This window comes from Choloepus didactylus, chromosome 6, assembly GCF_015220235.1.
Source record: "Choloepus didactylus isolate mChoDid1 chromosome 6, mChoDid1.pri, whole genome shotgun sequence".
Classification (NCBI taxonomy): Eukaryota; Metazoa; Chordata; class Mammalia; order Pilosa; family Megalonychidae; genus Choloepus; species Choloepus didactylus.
The window spans coordinates 101,720,620-101,738,659 of NC_051312.1; the positions used below are offsets into that span (position 1 = coordinate 101,720,620).

The window sequence follows — 18,040 nt, forward strand, 5'->3', positions numbered from 1 at the left end:
AGCTTTTCCAAGTCTGCAAAGTAGGTTGTTGGAATTTTGATTGGGATTGCATTGAATCTGTAGTGAGTTTGGGTAGAATTGACATCTTAATGACATTTAGCCTTCCTATCCATGAACATGGAATATTTTTCCATCTTTTAAGGTCCCCTTCTATTTCTTTTAGTAGAGTTATGTAGTTTTCTTTGTATAGGTCTTTGACATCTTTGGTTAAGTTTATTCCTAGGTACTTGATTTTTTTAGTTGCTATTGAAAATGGTATCTTTTTCTTGAGTGTCTCTTCAGTTTGTTCATTTCTAGCATATAGAAACATTACTGACTTATGTGCATTAATCTTGTATCCCGCTACTTTGCTAAATTTGTTTATTAGCTCTAGTAGGTGTATCGTTGATTTCTCCGGGTTTTCTAGATATAAGATCATATCATCTGCAAACAATGACAGTTTTACTTCTTCTTTTCCAATTTGGATGCCTTTTATTTCTTTGTCTTGCCGGATTGCCCTGGCTAGCACTTCCAGCACAATGTTGAATAACAGTGGTGACAGCGGGCATCCTTGTCTTGTTCCTGATCTTAGAGGGAAGGCTTTCAGTCTCTCACCATTGAGTACTATGCTGGCTGTGGGTTTTTCATATATGCTCTTTATCATGTTGAGGAAGTTTCCTTCAATTCCTACCTTTTGAAGTGTTTTTATCAAAAAGGGATGTTGGATTTTGTCAAATGCTTTTTCAGCATCTATTGAGATGATCAATTGATTTTTCCCTTTCGAGTTTTTAATGTGTTGTAATACATTGATTGTTTTTCTTATGTTGAACCATCCTTGCATGCCTGGAATGAACCCCACTTGGTCATGGTGTATGATTTTTTTAATGTGTCTTTGGATTCGATTTGCAAGTATTTTGTTGAGGATTTTTGCATCTATATTCATTAGGGAGATTGGCCGGTAGTTTTCCTTTTTTGTAGCATCTTTGCCTGGTTTTGGTATTAGATTGATGTTAGCTTCATAAAATGAGTTAGGTAGTGTTCCATTTTTTTCAATGTTTTGAAAGAGTTTGAGTAAGATTGGTGTCAGTTCTTTCTGGAAAGTTTGGTAGAATTCCCCTGTGAAGCCATCTGGCCCTGGGCATTTATTTGTGGGAAGATTTTTGATGACTGATTGGATCTCTTTGCTTGTGATGGGTTGGTTGAGGTCTTCTATTTCTTCTCTGGTCAGTCTAGGTTGTTCATATGTTTCCAGGAAATTGTCCATTTCTTCTACATTATCCAGTTTGTTGCCATACAGTTGTTCATAATATCCTCTTATAATTTTTTTAATTTCTTCAGGATCTGCAGTTATGTCACCTTTTTCATTCATTATTTTGTTTATATGGGTCTTCTCTCTTTTTGATTTTGTCAGTCTAGCTAGGGGCTTGTCAATCTTGTTGATCTTCTCAAAGAACCAACTTTTGGTGATATTTATCCTTTCTATTGTTTTTTTGTTCTCTATGTCATTTATTTCTGCTTTAATCCTTGTTATTTCTTTTCTTCTACTTGGTTTAGGATTGGTTTGCTGTTCATTTTCTAGCTTCTTCAGTTGATCCATTAGTTCTTTGATTTTGGCTCTTTCTTCCTTTTTAATATATGCGTTTAGTGCTATAAATTTCCCCCTTAGCACTGCTTTTGCTGCATCCCATAGGTTTTGGTATGTTGTGTTCTCATTTTCATTCGTCTCTGTATATTTAGCAATTTCTCTTGCTATTTCTTCTTTAACCCACTGATTGTTTAGGAGTGTGTTGTTTAACCTCCAGGTATTTGTGAATTTTCTAAGTCTCTGATGGTTATTGACTTCTAATTGTATTCCATTGTGGTCAGAGAATGTGCTTTGAATAATTTCAATCTTTTTAAATTTATTGAGGCTTGTTTTATGTCCCAGCATATGATCTATTCTGGAGAAAGTTCCGTGAGCACTAGAAAAGTATGTGTATCCTGGTGATTTGGGATGTAATGTCCTGTAGATGTCTGTTAAATCTAATTCATTTATCAGATTGTTTAGGTTTTCAATTTCCTTATTGGTCTTCTGTCTGGTTGATCTATCTATAGGAGAGAGTGATGTGTTGAACTCTCCCACAATTATTGTGGAAACATCAATTGCTTCCTTTAGTTTTGCCAGTGTTTCTCTCATGTATTTTGTGGCACCTTGATTGGGTGCATAGACATTTACGATTGTTATTTCTTCTTGCTGAATTGCCCCTTTTATTAGTATGTAGTGGCCTTCTTTGTCTCTCAAAACATCCCTGCATTTGAAGTCTATTTTATCTGAGATTAATATTGCTACACCTGCTTTCTTTTGGCTGTAGCTTGCATGAAATATTTTTTTCCATCCTTTCACTTTCAATTTCTTTGTGTCCCTGTGTCTAAGATGAGTCTCTTGTATGCAACATATTGATGGTTCATTTTTTTTGATCCATTCTGCGAATCTATATCTTTTAATTGGGGAGTTTAATCCATTTACATTCAACGTTAAAACCGTGAAGGCATTTCTTGAATCGGCCATCTTATCCTTTGGATTATGTTTGCCATATTTTTCCCTCTCTCTATTAATATCCTTTATTGTACCCATACCGAATCTCTTTAGTACTGAACCTTTCTCCAAGTCTCTCTGTCCTGTCTTTGTTTCTCTGTCTGTAGGGCTCCCTTTAGTATCTCCAGTAGGGCAGGTCTCTTGTTAGCAAATTCTCTCAGCATTTCTTTGTCTGTGAAAAATTTAAGCTCTCCCTCAAATTTGAAGGAGAGCTTTGCTGGATAAAGTATTCTTGGCTGGAAATTCCTCTCTCTCAGAATTTTAAATATATCGTGCCACTGCCTTCTCGCCTCCATGGTGGCTGCTGAGTAGTCACTACTTAGTCTTATGCTGTTTCCTTTGTATGTGGTGAATTGCTTTTCTCTTGCTGCTTTCAGAACTTGCTCCTTCTCTTCTATGTTTGACAGTGTGATCAGTATATGTCTCGGAGTGGGTTTTTTTGGATTTATTCTATTTGGAGTTCGCTGAGCATTTATGATTTGTGTATTTATGTTGTTTAGAAGATTTGGGAAGTTTTCCCCAACAATTTCTTTGAATACTCTTCCTAGACCTTTACCCTTTTCTTCCCCTTCTGGGACACCAATGAGTCTTATATTTGGACGTTTCATATTATCTATCATATCCCTGAGGTCCATTTCGAGTTTTTCAATTTTTTTCCCCATTCTTTCTTTTATGCTTTCATTTTCCATTCTGTCATCTTCCAGGTCACTGATTCGTTGTTCAACTTCCTCTAGTCTTGTACTATGAGTGTCCAGAATCTTTTTAATTTGGTCAACAGTTTCTTTAATTTCCATAAGATCATCCATTTTTTTATTTAGTCTTGCAATGTCTTCTTTATGCTCTTCTAGGGTCTTCTTGATTTCCTTCATATCCCGTACTAGGGTCTCATTGTTCATCTTTAGTTCTTTGAGTAGCTGCTCTAGGTGTGTCTCTTCTGGTCTTTTGATTTGGGTGCTTGGGCTTGGGTTATCCATATCGTCTGGTTTTTTCATATGCTTTATAATTTTCTGTTGTTTTTGGCCTCGTGGCATTTGCTGACCTTGATAGGGTTCTTTTAGGGTTTGTAGACCAGTTGAAGTCCTTATCTCTAATTTATCAGATCTACAGCTTCGTGGAGTACACTTTCTCTAACTAACCAGCAGGTGGCGTCCACGAGCCACCTGTTCTCCACAAGCCAGATCTCCCCTGCTTAGCCTTTTTGGTGAGTGGGGGAGTGAGTCTTGTGGGGCCCAATTGGTGTCCCAAGCTTGCGTGTGTAATTGGTGTTGCCTGTCCTGTATGTGGGGCGTGTTTCTGGGCAGTCGGGGAGGGGGGGTGGCCCTAACAATCAAATCTCCCTGATGATCCTAGAGTTTTAAAGCTACTGCAATAGTCTAATCCTTCAGTTCAGTCCTGCCACAGTTTGTCTCTGCCACTGACCCACAAGTCTTTGGTATTGGCGTATGGCTCCTGAGACTTGCAAGTGGGCCCCTCTTCCAGGCTGTGCACCCCGGGTCCTCTGTTGAGGGATGACTGTGCTATGTCACAGGTGAGTGCCGTCCCCCCAGGGCAGTTCTGGGCTGCTGGGCTGTGTTGGGAGGCTCCCAGTCTGCTCAAATGATGGCTGAATGGGGCTCTGTTAATTCACACTGCTCCCCCTTCCCAGCTCTGGGACATTCAGCTGAGGTTGCAGGGAAGGCTAATGTCCACGCCCAGTTTTGTGGTGTGTGCCTGTTATTTGAAGCACTTCCGTCACACTGGGTTGTCTGGGGCAGCTCTGGGCTATGGGGCTGGCGATGGGCAGGAGTGTTTCCTGTCCACCAGGATGGTGGCTGTGAGCGGACACCCCCCTTTTCTTGGGAAGTTGTGTTGTTTAGTGAATTTTCTCAGCCACTGGATTATTGCCTTTTGTCTCAGAGCTCTCTTAGTTCTGCTCTTGACTTGACGTGCCCAAATTTCAATTCTTTGAAGCTTTCTGTATTGAGCTTCTTAGAGTAATTGTTTTAGAAAAAGCAAAAAGGATTTAAAAAAAAAAGAAAAAAAGAAAAAAAAAAGGCCCTCCTCAGAGATCTAATGGGTTATTGAAATGCTAATAGACAAAGCAACCAGGGCCATTAAGGAAAGGTGCCCAGGGCAGAGAGATCAGCCTTGCTTCGGGATTTGCATATGCGCCTCAAGGCCTGATCTCCGCCCTTCCCCTTTCTGTGTTCACCAGAACTCCAAAAATCCTCTGCTTTTACTTTGGAGCTTCTCGTGTTGTTTTCCTTCTATGCCCGTCTCCTCTCTGCTGGGCTGGCTGCTCTCAGAGTCTCTGGTGTCTGGCCTCAGTCTATCTATGGTTGGAGTTTGAATCAGTAGAATGAGTTTCCGATAAGAGCAGCCACTGCAATTCTCCCTTCTCCTTCCTGGAGCTGACAGCCCCTCCTCCCCCGGGACTGAGCCTGGCAGGGAGGGGCGCGGGTCCCCTGGCCGCAAAAACTTACAGATTTCGCTGATCTCAGCAGTTCCACGTTTTCATGAGTGTTGTATGAAGTATGCCCAAAGACAGATTGCTCTGTGGTGTCCAGTCCACGCAGTTCCTGGCTTTTTACCTACTTTCCTGGAGGAGTAACTAAAACATACAGCTCACCAGTCTGCCATCTTGCCCCGCCTCTCAGGCCTTCAGTTTTGTAATCTGCATTTTTTGATTACTAATAAAGTTGAGCATCTTTTCATGTTTTGCACTACATTTCTGTTTTTTTCATTGGAATTGCCTGTTTATATATTGTTCCCAATTTCCTATTGTGTTTGGCACTTTATAATTTTTTGTTTTAAAAGGAAGAGGTCTTTATGTGTTCTGGATTTTTTTTTTTTTTAATTCAGTCTTATTGAAATATATTCACATACCATACAGTCATCCGTGGTACATAATCAGCTGTTCACAATGCGATCATATAGTTATGTGTTCATCACCACAGTCTATTTCTGAACATTTTCCTTACATCAGAAAGAATCAGAAGAAGAATAAAAAATAAAAGTGAGAAAAGAACACCCAAACCATCTCCCCATCCCACCCTGTTTGTCATTTAGTTTTTATCCCCATTTTTCTACTCATCCATCCATACACTAGATAAAGGGAGTGTGATCCACAAGGTTTTCACAATCACACTATCACCCCTTGTAATCTACATTATCATATAATCGTCTTCAGCAGTCCAGACTGCTGGGTTGGAGTTTGGTAGTTTCAGGTATTTACTTCTAGCTATTCCAATCCATTAAAACCTAAGAGGTGTTATCTATATAGTGCATAAGAATGTCCACCAGAGTGACCTCTTGACTCCATTTGAAATCTCTCAGCCACTGAAACTATTTCGTCTCATTCTGCATCCCCCTTTCAGTCAAGAAGATGTTCTCAGTCCCACAATGCCGGGTCCAGATTCATCCCTCGAAGTGATATCCTGCTTTGTGTTCTGGATTTTAATCCTTTGTCATGTATGTTGCAAATTTCTTCTAACGTCTTGCTTGTGTTTTAATACTGTTTATGTTGTCTTTTGTACAAAGACATGTTACATTTTTATGCAGACAAGTTTATCACTTGTTCCTTTCCTTTATGATTCCTGCTTTTTTGTATTTGAGAAATTCTTCCACACCTGGTATTCTGTTATGTGCTGTTCCTTTATAGCTCTTCTTTTTTTTTTATGTAATTTTATTGAAATATATTCACATACCATACAATCATCCAACTTGTACAATGATTGTTCAGTTTTATCATATAGTTGTGCATTCAACACCTTAATCAATTTTTGAACATTTTCATTACTCCAAAAAATGAAAATGAAAATAAGAATAAAAATAAGAGAACACTCAAAGCATACCATAGCCCTCCTCCCCCCATTTACTTTTTTTTTTAATTTATTTTTTATTGAGATTGTTCCGATACGATACAGTCATCCAAAGATCCAAAGTATACAATCAGTTGCCGATGGCACCACCATATGGCTGTGCATCCATCAACACAATTATTTTTTTTTCAATTTTTAGAACATTTTCACTACTCCAGAAAAGAAACAAAGACCAAAAAAAGGAAACTCACATCCTCCCATACCCCTAACCATGCCCCCCCCCCTCCATTATTGATTCATCGTTTTGGTATAGTACATTTGTTACTGTTGATGAAAGAATGTTAAAATACTACTAACTGTAGTATATAGTTTGCAATAGGTATATATTTTTCCCTATATGCCTCTCTATTATTAACCTCTAGTTATAGGGACATACATTTGTTCTACTTCGTGAGAGAGATTTCTAATATTTGTATAGTTAATCACGGACATTGTCCACTACAAGATTCACTGTTTTATACATTCCCATCTTTTAACCTCCAACTTTCCTTCTGCTGACATGCGTGGCTCTGAGCTTACCCTTTCCGCCATCTTCACACACCTTTTAGCACTGTTAGTTATTCTCATTGCATGCTACCGTTATCCCTGTCCATTTCCAAATATTTAAGTTCACCCTAGTTGAACATTCTGCTCATAATAAGCAACCGCTCCCCATTCTTTAGCCTCATTCTATATCCTGGTAACTTATATTTCATGTCTGTGAGTTTACATATTATAATTAGTTCATATCAGTGAGACCTGCAATATTTGCCTTTATGTGTCTGTCTTATTTCACTCAATATAGTGCCCTCAAGGTTTCTTCATCAACCCATTTTTTTTAAGATGGTTTTGTTCAAACACTATACATTCCATCCTAAGTAAACAATTGTTGGTTCCCGATGTAGTCATGTATTTATGTATTGAGCACCATCGCCACTCTCTGTATAAGGACATTTCTTCCACAAAGACAGAGGAAGAGTCAAAGAAGGCAGAGAGGTGAAAGAAAAAGGCAAGAGAAAGAGAGAAAAACAAACAACAAAAAAAACTTGATAGCTAGAAGGTGACAAAAGGAAAGATAGCATTAACCTAAAGTAGAATAAAGAGTCAGACAACATCACCAATGCCAGGAGTCCCATACCCTTCCCCTATTCCCCACCTCCCCATATGCATTTAGCTTTGGTATATTGCTTTTGTTACATTAAAGGAAGCATAATACAATGTTTCTGTTAATTCTAGCCCCTAGTTTGCATTGATTGTATTTCCCCCCCAATCCCACCCTATTTTTGACACCTTGCAATGTTGACATTCATTTGTTCTACCTCATGTAAAAACATATTTGTACCTTTTATTACAATCGTTGAGCACCTTAGGTTTCCCTGAGTTACACAGACCCAGTCTTTATTGTTTGTCTTTTGTTCTGGTGTCCCACATGATCCCAGCCTTCCTCTTTTAACCATATTCACAGTCATCTTTGTTCAGTGTACTTACATTGCTGTGCTACTATCTCCCAAAATTGTTTTCCAAACCTTTCACTCCTGTCTTTTCCTTTCTGTCTGCAGTGCTTCCTTTAGTGTTTCCTGTAGAGCAGGTTTCTTGTTCACAGACTCGGTCATTGTTTGTCAGAGAAGATTTTAAACTCTCCCTCATATCTGAAGGATAGTTTTGCCAGATAATAGGATTCTTGGTTGGTGGTTTTTCTCTTTTAGTATCTTAAATATATCACTCCACTTCCTTCTTGCCTCTATGGTTTCTATTGAGAAATCCACACATAGTCTTATCAAGCGTCCTTTGTATGTGATAGATCGCTTTTCTCTTGCTGCTTTCAGGATTCTCTCTTTATCTTTGATGTTTGATCATCTGATTATTAAGTGTCTTGGTGTAGGCCTATTCAAATCTATTCTGTTTGGGGTACGCTGTGCTTCTTGGATCTGTAATTTTATGTCTTTCATAAGAGATGGAAAATTTTCATTGATTATTTCCTCTATTATTGCTTCTGCCCCTTTTCCCTTCTCTTCTCCTTCTGGGACACCAGTGACACATAAATTCTTGCTTTTTGATTTGTCTTTAAGTTCCCAGAGACATTGCTCATATTTTTCCATTCTTTTCTCTATGTGTTCTTTTGTGTGTAGGCTTTCAGGTGCCTTGTTCTCCAGTTCCTATTTTCTTCTGCCTCTTGAGTTCTGCTGTTTTATGTTTCCAGTGTGTCTTTCATCTCGTGTTGTGCCTTTCATTTCCATAGATTCTGCTAGTTGGTTTTTTGAACTTTCAATTTCTACCTTATGTATGTCCTGTGTTTTCATTATACAGTTCATCTCTTTGCCATATCTTTCCTAAACTTTTGAATTGACTTCTTATTAGTTGTTCCAATTCCTGCATCACAGTTGAAGTGCAAGTTTGTTCCCCTGACCGGGCCATGACCTCATTTCTCTTGGTGTAGGTTGTAGTTTTCTGTTGTCTAGGCATGGTTTCCTTGGTTACCCCAGTCAGGCCTCCCCACACCAGAATGGGCTAAGGTCCCAGAAGGAAGAAATATTCAGTATCTGGTTTCCCTGAGGGTGTGGCTTAGAAAATTGGTATACCCTCTGATGCCTCTGGTCACTGTGCTTTTCTGCCCAGCAGGAGGCGCCTGTTAGCCTATAATTTTTGACTAGTGTAAGGAGGTGTGGCTCTTTTTCCCCAAATTCTGAATGAAAGGCAGGTAGTAGAGCTGGGCCCCGCCCCTTTCCTCTTAGAGAAGATAGACGCCCTAGGGGGGGTTCATTAGCATTTCAATGGTCTGTCTCTGCCTGTGCCACACCCCTGTCTGGGTCACAGAACTGGGAAATGAAAATGGCCGAGGCTTTCTCCACTGAGTTGAAAAAGGAACAGAGCTAGTCCGAGGCGACCCTCCGGCTCTCCAAGGTCAGTCGTCACCCAAAGCCTCTGTCTACTTGTTGGGGATTCATACCTCATAGTGAGCACTTCACACTCGCTAATTAAAACCCCAGTTGGAGCTCAGCTGAGCTATATTTGCTTGTTGGGAGAAAGCTTCTCTCTGGCACCATGAGGCTTTGTAGGTCGGGCTGTGGGGGAGGGGTCTCCCAATTTGGATCTACAGTTTTTACTTACAGATTTTATGCTGTGGGCTTGGGCATTCCTCCCAGTTCAGGTTGGTGTATGATGAGTGGACGGTCACGTTTGTTCCCCCGCAGTTATTCCAGATTATTTACTAGTTGTTTCTGGTTTTTTTAGTTGTTCCAGGGGGACTACTTAGCTTCCACTCCTCTCTATGCCGCCATCTTAGATCCTCCCCCCCCATTTTTTATTGAAATTTTTAAATTGAAATATATTCACATATCATACAGTCATCCAAAGTTTAAACATTTGTTCACAGTATCATCATATAGTTGTGCATTCATCAGCACAATCAATTTTTGAACATTTTCATTACTCCAAAAAATAAGAATAAAAATAAAAGTTAAAAGAACACCCAAAATGTCCCATACTCCCCTCCTGCATATTATTCGTTTACTTTTTGTCCCCATTTTTCTACCCTTTTGTCCATACACTGGGTAAAGGGAGTGGGAGCTGTGAGGTTTTCACAATCACATGGTCACACTATATAAACTATATAGTTATATAATCACCTTTAAGAATCAAGGATACTGGATTGCACTTCAACAGTTTCAGATATTTTCTTCTACTATCAATATAACGCATAAGAATTACCTCCAGAATGACCTGTCAACTCCATTTGAAATCTCTCAGCCACTGAAACTTTGTTTCAATTCTCTTCCCTCTTTTGGTCCGGAAGGCTTTCTCAGTCACATCATGCAGGGTCCAGACTCATCCCCAGGAGTCACTTTCCACATTGCCAGGGACATTTATACCCCCTTTGTAGTTCTTTAAAGCCTTAAAGTTTTGCTTTTGAATTTATGTCTAATTGGTCTGAATTTGCATTTGTGTGTGGTATAGAAAGGGATCTAAATTTATTTTTTTCCCCTATTATAAACTGGTGATCCTACCCCTGTTAATTGGTTAGTCCATTTTTTCTCTAAGTGATATCATCTTTGTTATATATCATTTTATCATATATGTTTGGTTTTATTTCTGAGCTCTGTATTCTATTCCAGTTATTTTATTTGTAACTTTGTCTGCCCCTTCTGTGACACAAGTCTTAATATCTGGTAGGTCCAGTTCTTCATCCTGGTCATCAAAATAGTCTCAGGTACTTTTCATAAAAATTTTAGGATCATCTTGTTAAGTTCTACAGAAAGCCTCATTGGAATTTTCTTGGTAATAACATTGGATTTATAGATTTAATTTGGGGAGAATTGCTATCATTTCTACATTGTCTTTTCATCTATTAGTATGGTATATCTTTTTATTGAACATGGCAAACATGTCCTTTTATTTGTTTTATTTCCTGTCTCTCAATATAGTCATAATGTTTTCCAGAAAAACTTTATCCGCTTTGTTAGCATTTTTCCTATGTCTGTTATGACATTAATTTGAATTAGATATTTTTAGTGGTACATTTTCTAATTTTTGTTGCTGGTGCAGAGGGTTACTGTTGATTTTTCTTCTATATTGATTCTTAGCAACCTTATTGAACTCTGATATTAGCTGCACTAGTCTCTTGGATTATATTACCTTTGTGTTACTAAACAAATGAACAACCCAATAAAACTGTTGCTCTCCTGTAGAGAATAGATAGCAGGAGCCTTCTGGCTGATTTTGCATTTCTGAGAGAGTGAATTTGGGAGGATTAGTGAATGGAAGTTATTATTATCTTCAGTAGTTCCCTTTGGGTTTAGTGCTTAAATCCATTTGATTCTTAGGAAATATGAATCAGTTTACTTCTAGCTTTTACCAAGGAGACTTGGAAGATGTTAGAGTTGAGGAAAAGGAATAGTGCTGTCTTTTTCTTCTTACAACTCATGGCAAGTAACCAGTTGTATCTTTTATATACATATACTTAAGCTTTTATGTTTCTGGCAAGAAAAAGACTTCTTAAAGATGGTTACCACTTTATATGAGAAAACAGGATGATTTGGGTTAGTGGTGTTTGAGGACGGTGGATGTAGTAGTATAGATGAAAGAAGATATTTTGGGGAAAATTTTTTTTTCTTTTTTCCCCTTCAAAATGAATGAATGTTAGAAATTTCAATTATTAGACAATCACAGAAATTCTCTGATACAAAAAAAGTACTGAAAGTACTTGGCTGTTAAAATTTTAAATACAAATACACACACACACACACACATATATTTATATATGCCACAACATCATTTTTTAGAAATTATAGTCCTAAAACAAAGTTAATGCAGGAACATTTTTAATTAAAAATACTAAGATCTAAATGGTGTATTTATTATAATTCTTTTATCTATTAATTATTAACTTTTCAGTTCACACAAAAGATGTTGGACAACTTCTACAATTTTGCTTCATCATTTGCTGTCTCTCAGGCCCAGATGACACCAAGTCCGTCTGAAATGTTCATTCCAGCAAATGTGGTTCTAAAATGGTATGGGGCATTTTGTATCCCTAATATTAAGTCTTTTAGTAACAATATATGTATTTTGCCTGTGAATGTATTTCTTCTTTCACATTTAAACATATTTATGGTGGACATTAGCATACATTACTATTTGCATTCCAATAAGTATATACTATAGTATTCAGCTCAAGATGGTCCTACCATAAATATTCTATTATGTAGTCATTATTTTTTTTTTTTAGGAATAATTAAAATTTATTCATGAATGAATCCAAACAATTCTTTTATCACAATGAGCATGCAAGTGTCTGTAAGACAGGAGCACCCTTACAGTTAGGGCCAGATGAGAGCTTCAGTGATGATTTCAGTCATTAAGGTAGTCTCAAGTTTCATTAAACTCTTGTAATTTTAGGATAAAACTTAGAATTTAGGACTCTTATTGTATAAGAGTTATCTTTTTGTTTGTTTTCTGTGTGTGTTTTTTAATACAGTTTTACTGAGATATATTCACATACCATTCAGTTATCCACAGTGTATAAATCAACTGTTCACAGTGCCATCATATAGTTGTACATTCACCACCACAATTTTTGAACATTTTCCTTGCTCCAAAAAATAAACAAAAATAAGAGTAAAAATAAAAGTAAAAAAGGACACCCAAAGCATTCCACCCCCCCCATCCCACCCTATTTTTCATTTGTTTTTTGTCCCTATTTTTCTACTCATCTGTCCATACATTGGATAAATGGAGTGTGAGCTACAAGGTTTTCACAAATCACACAGACACCCCTCGTAAGCTACATAGTTATACAATCGTCTTCAAGAATCAAGGCTACAGGGTTGCTGTTCAACAGTTTCAGGTATTTCCTTTTAGCTATTCCAATACACTAAAAACTAAAAGAGGTTATCTATATAGCATGTAAGAATGCCCTCCAGCGTGACCTCTCAACTCCGTTTGAAATCTCTCAGCCACGGAAACTTTATTTTGTTTCATTTCTCTTCCCCCTTTGGGTCAAGAAGATTTTCTCAGTCCCACAATGCCAGGTCCAGGCTCATGTCCCATGTTGCCAGGGAGATTTATACCCCTGGGAGTCATGTCCCATGTAGGGGGGAGGGTAGTGAGTTCACCTTATTTGGCAATGTCTTAACACATTTCTTTGAATCTCAAGAGACTTACTACTACAGATTTGAATGATTCTATACAGCAATATATGATGCACTTAACTTTCATACTGTTCTTGTAAAGCGAGAAAGGGAAGAGAAACTAGGCAACTGAATCATTTTAACATCATTAACTGTTGACCCTTTTAGTAAAAAATTGCATATGGGCCTGAAATATACATGGAATACAAGAACAATAAGAAAAACACTCTTATCTCACTTCACTTCATTGCCAGTCACATGAACAAATGCTTTTTTTAAAAATTCAGTTTTATTGAGGTATATTCACACACTGTACAATCATCCAAAGTGTACAATCAGTTGTTCACAGTACCATCATATAGTTGTGCATTCATCACCCCAATCTATTTTTTGAACATTTTCCTTATACCAGAAAAAGTGAAAGTAAAAATAAAAAATAGAAGTAAAAAAGAACAACCAAATCACCACCACCACCCCCCCCCATTTTTCATTTAGTTTTTTGTCCCCATTTTTCTACTCATCCATCCATACACTGGATAAAGAGAGTGTGATCCACAAGGCTTTCAAAATCACACTGTCACCCCTTATAAGCTACATTGCTATACAGTCGTCTTCAAGAGTCAAGGCTACTGGGTTGCAGTTTGATAGTTTCAGGTATTTACTTCTAGCTATTCCAATGTGTTAAAACCTAAAAAGGGTTATCTATATAGTACATAAGAATGTCCACCACAGTGACCTCTCGACTCCATTTAGAATCTCTCAGCCACTGAAACTTTATTTCATTTCATTTGGCATCCCTCTTTTGATCAAGAAGATGTTCTCAATCCCCCAATGTTGGGTCCAGATTCATCCTCAGGAGTCATGTCCTGCGATGCCAGGGAGATTTAAACCCCTAGTGTCAGATTCCACATGGGGGGAGGGCAGTGAGTTCAGCTGCCGAGTTGGCTTAGCTAGAGAGAGAGGGCCACATCTGAGCAACAAAGGCATATTCAGGGGGAGACTCTTAGACTCAATTATAAGCAGGTTTAGCCTCTCCTTTGCAGTAACGAGCTTCGTAAGGGCAAGTCCCATGATAGAGTGTTTGGTACATAAAACCGCCAGTCCTCAGTGTTTGTGAGAACATCAGCAACATTCCAGGTGAGGAAGCCCAACACCTCTGCATTTTCCCCCAGCTCCTCAGGGGGCCCTGCATATATATTTTTATTTTCTGTCCGCATTACTTCGGGATGTGTCATTATTTCACACTAACCTATGCAAACCTACCAAGTCTCACTTCCTATTAAAAGTTCCGTATAATTATGGTATTTGAACAAGCTGTACTAGTTAAATTGTTTAGGAAATATAGATCTTGCACTAACTAAACATCTATACCCTTGGTCTCACATGGGATTTGAATAAACAAATGCTTTTAACCTTTACTTCATAAAACCACCATTTTATACTCTTTCACTCCATTTTAAATTCCTGTTGCTAATTCCCTGGTTGAGATTTGCTATATTACTCATGTAGTAGCCATTTTTAATTTATAAAGCAAAAAAATATAATTGCCTATGTTTTAGGGACCACTATTAAGGATTAACAGTTTTTTGTTAATTTTGAGTTATAAGTACCACATAAAAATAAAAAAATTTTTTTTTCTTAAGTTTAGAAAGTCTTGATCTAAAGTAAACATGTACAAGGGTATTAGGGTGGTTTATACCATATCCTGTAGATGAATGTGCTAGGTTTGAGCATTCTCACATCTAGCTGTGAGATGTGACAAATCACTCTCAATCTGTTCATCTGTGAAATGAGGAAGTAGGTGTTAGAGCTGATTTTTTCTCAAGTTCCTTCTGTTTGAATGCAACAGGTAAGCAATTAATAAAATTTATGATGGTTGGTGCTCTCCGATACAATACGGTCAAAACTGTTCTTATTTGTAACACTGTGCTTGCTACCTTTTTTATGAAAATGATTAAATTCTCAGATTATCTTTGTAGCTTTTTAGTCTTAGTTTTAGGAATGATATTTAAATTACTTGTTTTTTTTATGTCATTTGGCAGATTATGGAAGATACTATTTCAATTTTCATGTAAACATAAAAATATGTATTTTTCTTTTCTAGGTATGAAAACTTTCAAAGAAGACTAGCACAGAACCCTCTCTTTTGGAAAACATAATTTGAATAAAATAATTTTTACTGGATTCTGTGATTTGTCATGTTTTATAGTAAAATGACTCCATTTAAAAGTATGATGTCAAAAGGATAATGAAGCCCAAATTTCAGAACTGCTTAGTGACTGTGAAACATTATTAAAATATTTATAAAATTTAAAATGTTGAAAATTAAAATAGGTTCATCGTGATGACTTTTTCCCCCTTAAGCTTAAACTACTATTCAGAGGCAAAACATTTTATTTTGGCTGTGATCCATTTTAGTATTTCACAACTATAGTGTACTAAATGCCATTGTATGTATCATCTTTCATTCATTTATTTTTTTAACTTTTAATTTTGAAATAATTTCAAACTTATAGAACAGTTGCAAAAAGAATACAAACCCTACACAGAGAACTCCAGCATAGCACATCCACCAATTCCCAGATCCACCAATTTTAACATTTTGCCACCTTTGCCTTATCATTTTTCTGTTTAGCTGGTTAGCTAGCTAGCTAGCAACTGTCCGTCTCTGTCTGTCTGTCTGTCTGTCTGTCTGTTTTCTGAACATTTGAGAGTAGGTTGTACCCATCCTACTCCTTGAATTCATCATCCTCCATGTACATTTCCTATGATCAAGGATACTCACTTATACAATCACCTTAAGTGCAGTTAAGTTCAAGAAATTTAACATTGATAGAAAGCTTACATTCTATCTCCCGATTTTTTCTTATGTCCCAATAATGTCCTTTTTTTTTTAATATATATATATTTTTTTAATCTTCATTTTATTCAGATATATTCACATACCACGCAGTCATACAAAACAAATCGTACTTTCGATTGTTCACAGTACCATTACATAGTTGTACATTCATCACCCAAATCAATCCCTGACACCTTCATTAGCACACACACAAAAATAACAAGAATAATAATTAGAGTGAAAAAGAGCAATTGAAGTAAAAAAGAACACTGGGTACCTTTGTTTGTTTGTTTCCTTCCCCTATTTTTCTACTCATCCATCCATAAACTAGACAAACTGGAGTGTGGTCCTTATGGCTTTCCCAATCCCATTGTCACCCCTCATAAGCTACATTTTTATACAACTGTCTTCGAGATTCATGGGTTCTGGGTTGTAGTTTGATAGTTACAGGTATCCACCACCAGCTACCCCAATTCTTTAGAACCTAAAAAGGGTTGTCTAAAGTGTGCGTAAGAGTGCCCACCAGAGTGACCTCTCGGCTCCTTTTGGAATCTCTCTGCTACTGAAGCTTATTTCATTTCCTTTCACATCCCCCTTTTGGTCAATAATGTCCTTTTGAACCTTTTCTTCTTGGTTCTTCCATCCCATCCAGTACCATATATTATGTTTAATTGTCATTGTTTTTTTAGTTTGACTTGCATACACTTTTTTTTTTTAATTGTGGAAGCATGTACAGCATAAATCTCACCATCTCAACTCCTCCCAAGGATACAATTCAGTGAGATTAATTGCATTCACAATGTTGCAGTATTATCACCACCATCCATAATTAACTTCCCCTTTACCCCAAACAGAAACCCCACACTCATTTTATATTAACTTCCCATTAGTCCAAACCACCCCCACCCCCACCCCCACCCCGCCATCCCTGGTAATCTGCCTGTACTCTACTTTCTGTCTGAGTTTGCATATTCTATGATATTTTCTTTGTAACTACCATGGGATTTAAATTTAATATCGTAAATCTGTAGCAATCTTATTTGCTTGATACCAGTTTAACTTTAATAGTTCACATAAACTTTGTTCATATACCTTTTCTTTTCCCTACTTTTATATAGTTCTTGTCATAAACTACATGTTTATACATTATGAGTCCAAAATCACTGATTTATCATTACATTTTATACATTTGCCTTTTTGTTCCTATAGGAGGTAAAAAGTGGAGTTACAAATAAAAAATACAATAATACTGGTATTTAAATTTACACATATCATTATCTTTATCAGAGATCTTTATTTCTTCATATGACCAGTCAATTATCTAGTGTCCTTTTTTTTCAACCTGCACTACTCTCTTTAGCATTTCTTATAGGTCCCATCTAATGCTGACACAGTTCCTCAGCTTTTGTTTATCTGTGAATGTCTTAACCTCTTCCTTATTTTTGAAAGGCAGTTTTGCCAGTTTTAGAATTCTTGGTTGACAGTATTTTGCTTTCAGCACTTAAAATATGTGCCTTCTTGCCCTGGTTTCCGATGAGAATGCGTAATCTTATTGAGGCACCCTGGTACGTGACACATTATTTCTCTCTTACAGGCTTCAGAATTCTTGCTTTATCTTTGGCATTTGATGATTTGATTATAATATGGTGCAATGTGGGTCCATTTTGGTTTATCCTATTTGGAGTTCGTTGAGCATCTTGGGTGTGAATATTCATGTCTTTCGTTAAATTTGGAAGTTTACAACCATCTTTTTTTTTTTAAGGTTTTTAAAGTAACTTTTCAAGCTTTTATATTAATTGTGCAGTATAGAAAACTGAAAAGCACAAAAAGTGAGGGACACAGGAGTCATCCAGAATCACAAGCAGTTTAAGTTTGACGTATTCTTCTAGGTCCTTTATGTGTATACACACAACTGAGAATACATTTTTATGTGGTTGAGGTCACACAGAATGTATCGTGCTTTTTCATGAATATTTACTAATTCAAAGTTCCAAAGCCATGAGTATTGGGATAACCAAGAATACATGACACCAACTCAATCCGGTAAAAAATGTATTCCTACCTTTCTGGGGGCAAACATTTCATAAAAGACAAAAATGCAGCAGGCCTCTGTAGATATTGGCAGAGTTACAAATACTGTACTCCCTTAGTGCTCAATTTAAAATGAGACATAAAGTAA

At 37.1% G+C, this 18,040-nt stretch overlaps 1 protein-coding gene across 3 annotated transcripts in view; it reads left to right on the plus strand.

Moving 5' to 3' along the window:
• HIKESHI (heat shock protein nuclear import factor hikeshi) overlaps window positions 1-15,203 on the plus strand; it is a 79,066-nt gene extending 63,863 nt beyond the window's left edge. For all 3 annotated transcript variants that reach the window (XM_037841146.1, XM_037841149.1, XM_037841147.1), the window contains 2 exons: window positions 11,785-11,903; window positions 15,124-15,203. In XM_037841146.1, the coding sequence (XP_037697074.1) occupies window positions 11,785-11,903; window positions 15,124-15,178 (174 nt within the window). In that variant the 3' untranslated portion in view covers window positions 15,179-15,203. The remainder of the gene's footprint in view (window positions 1-11,784; window positions 11,904-15,123) is intronic.
• Window positions 15,204-18,040: the final 2,837 nt, after the last annotated feature.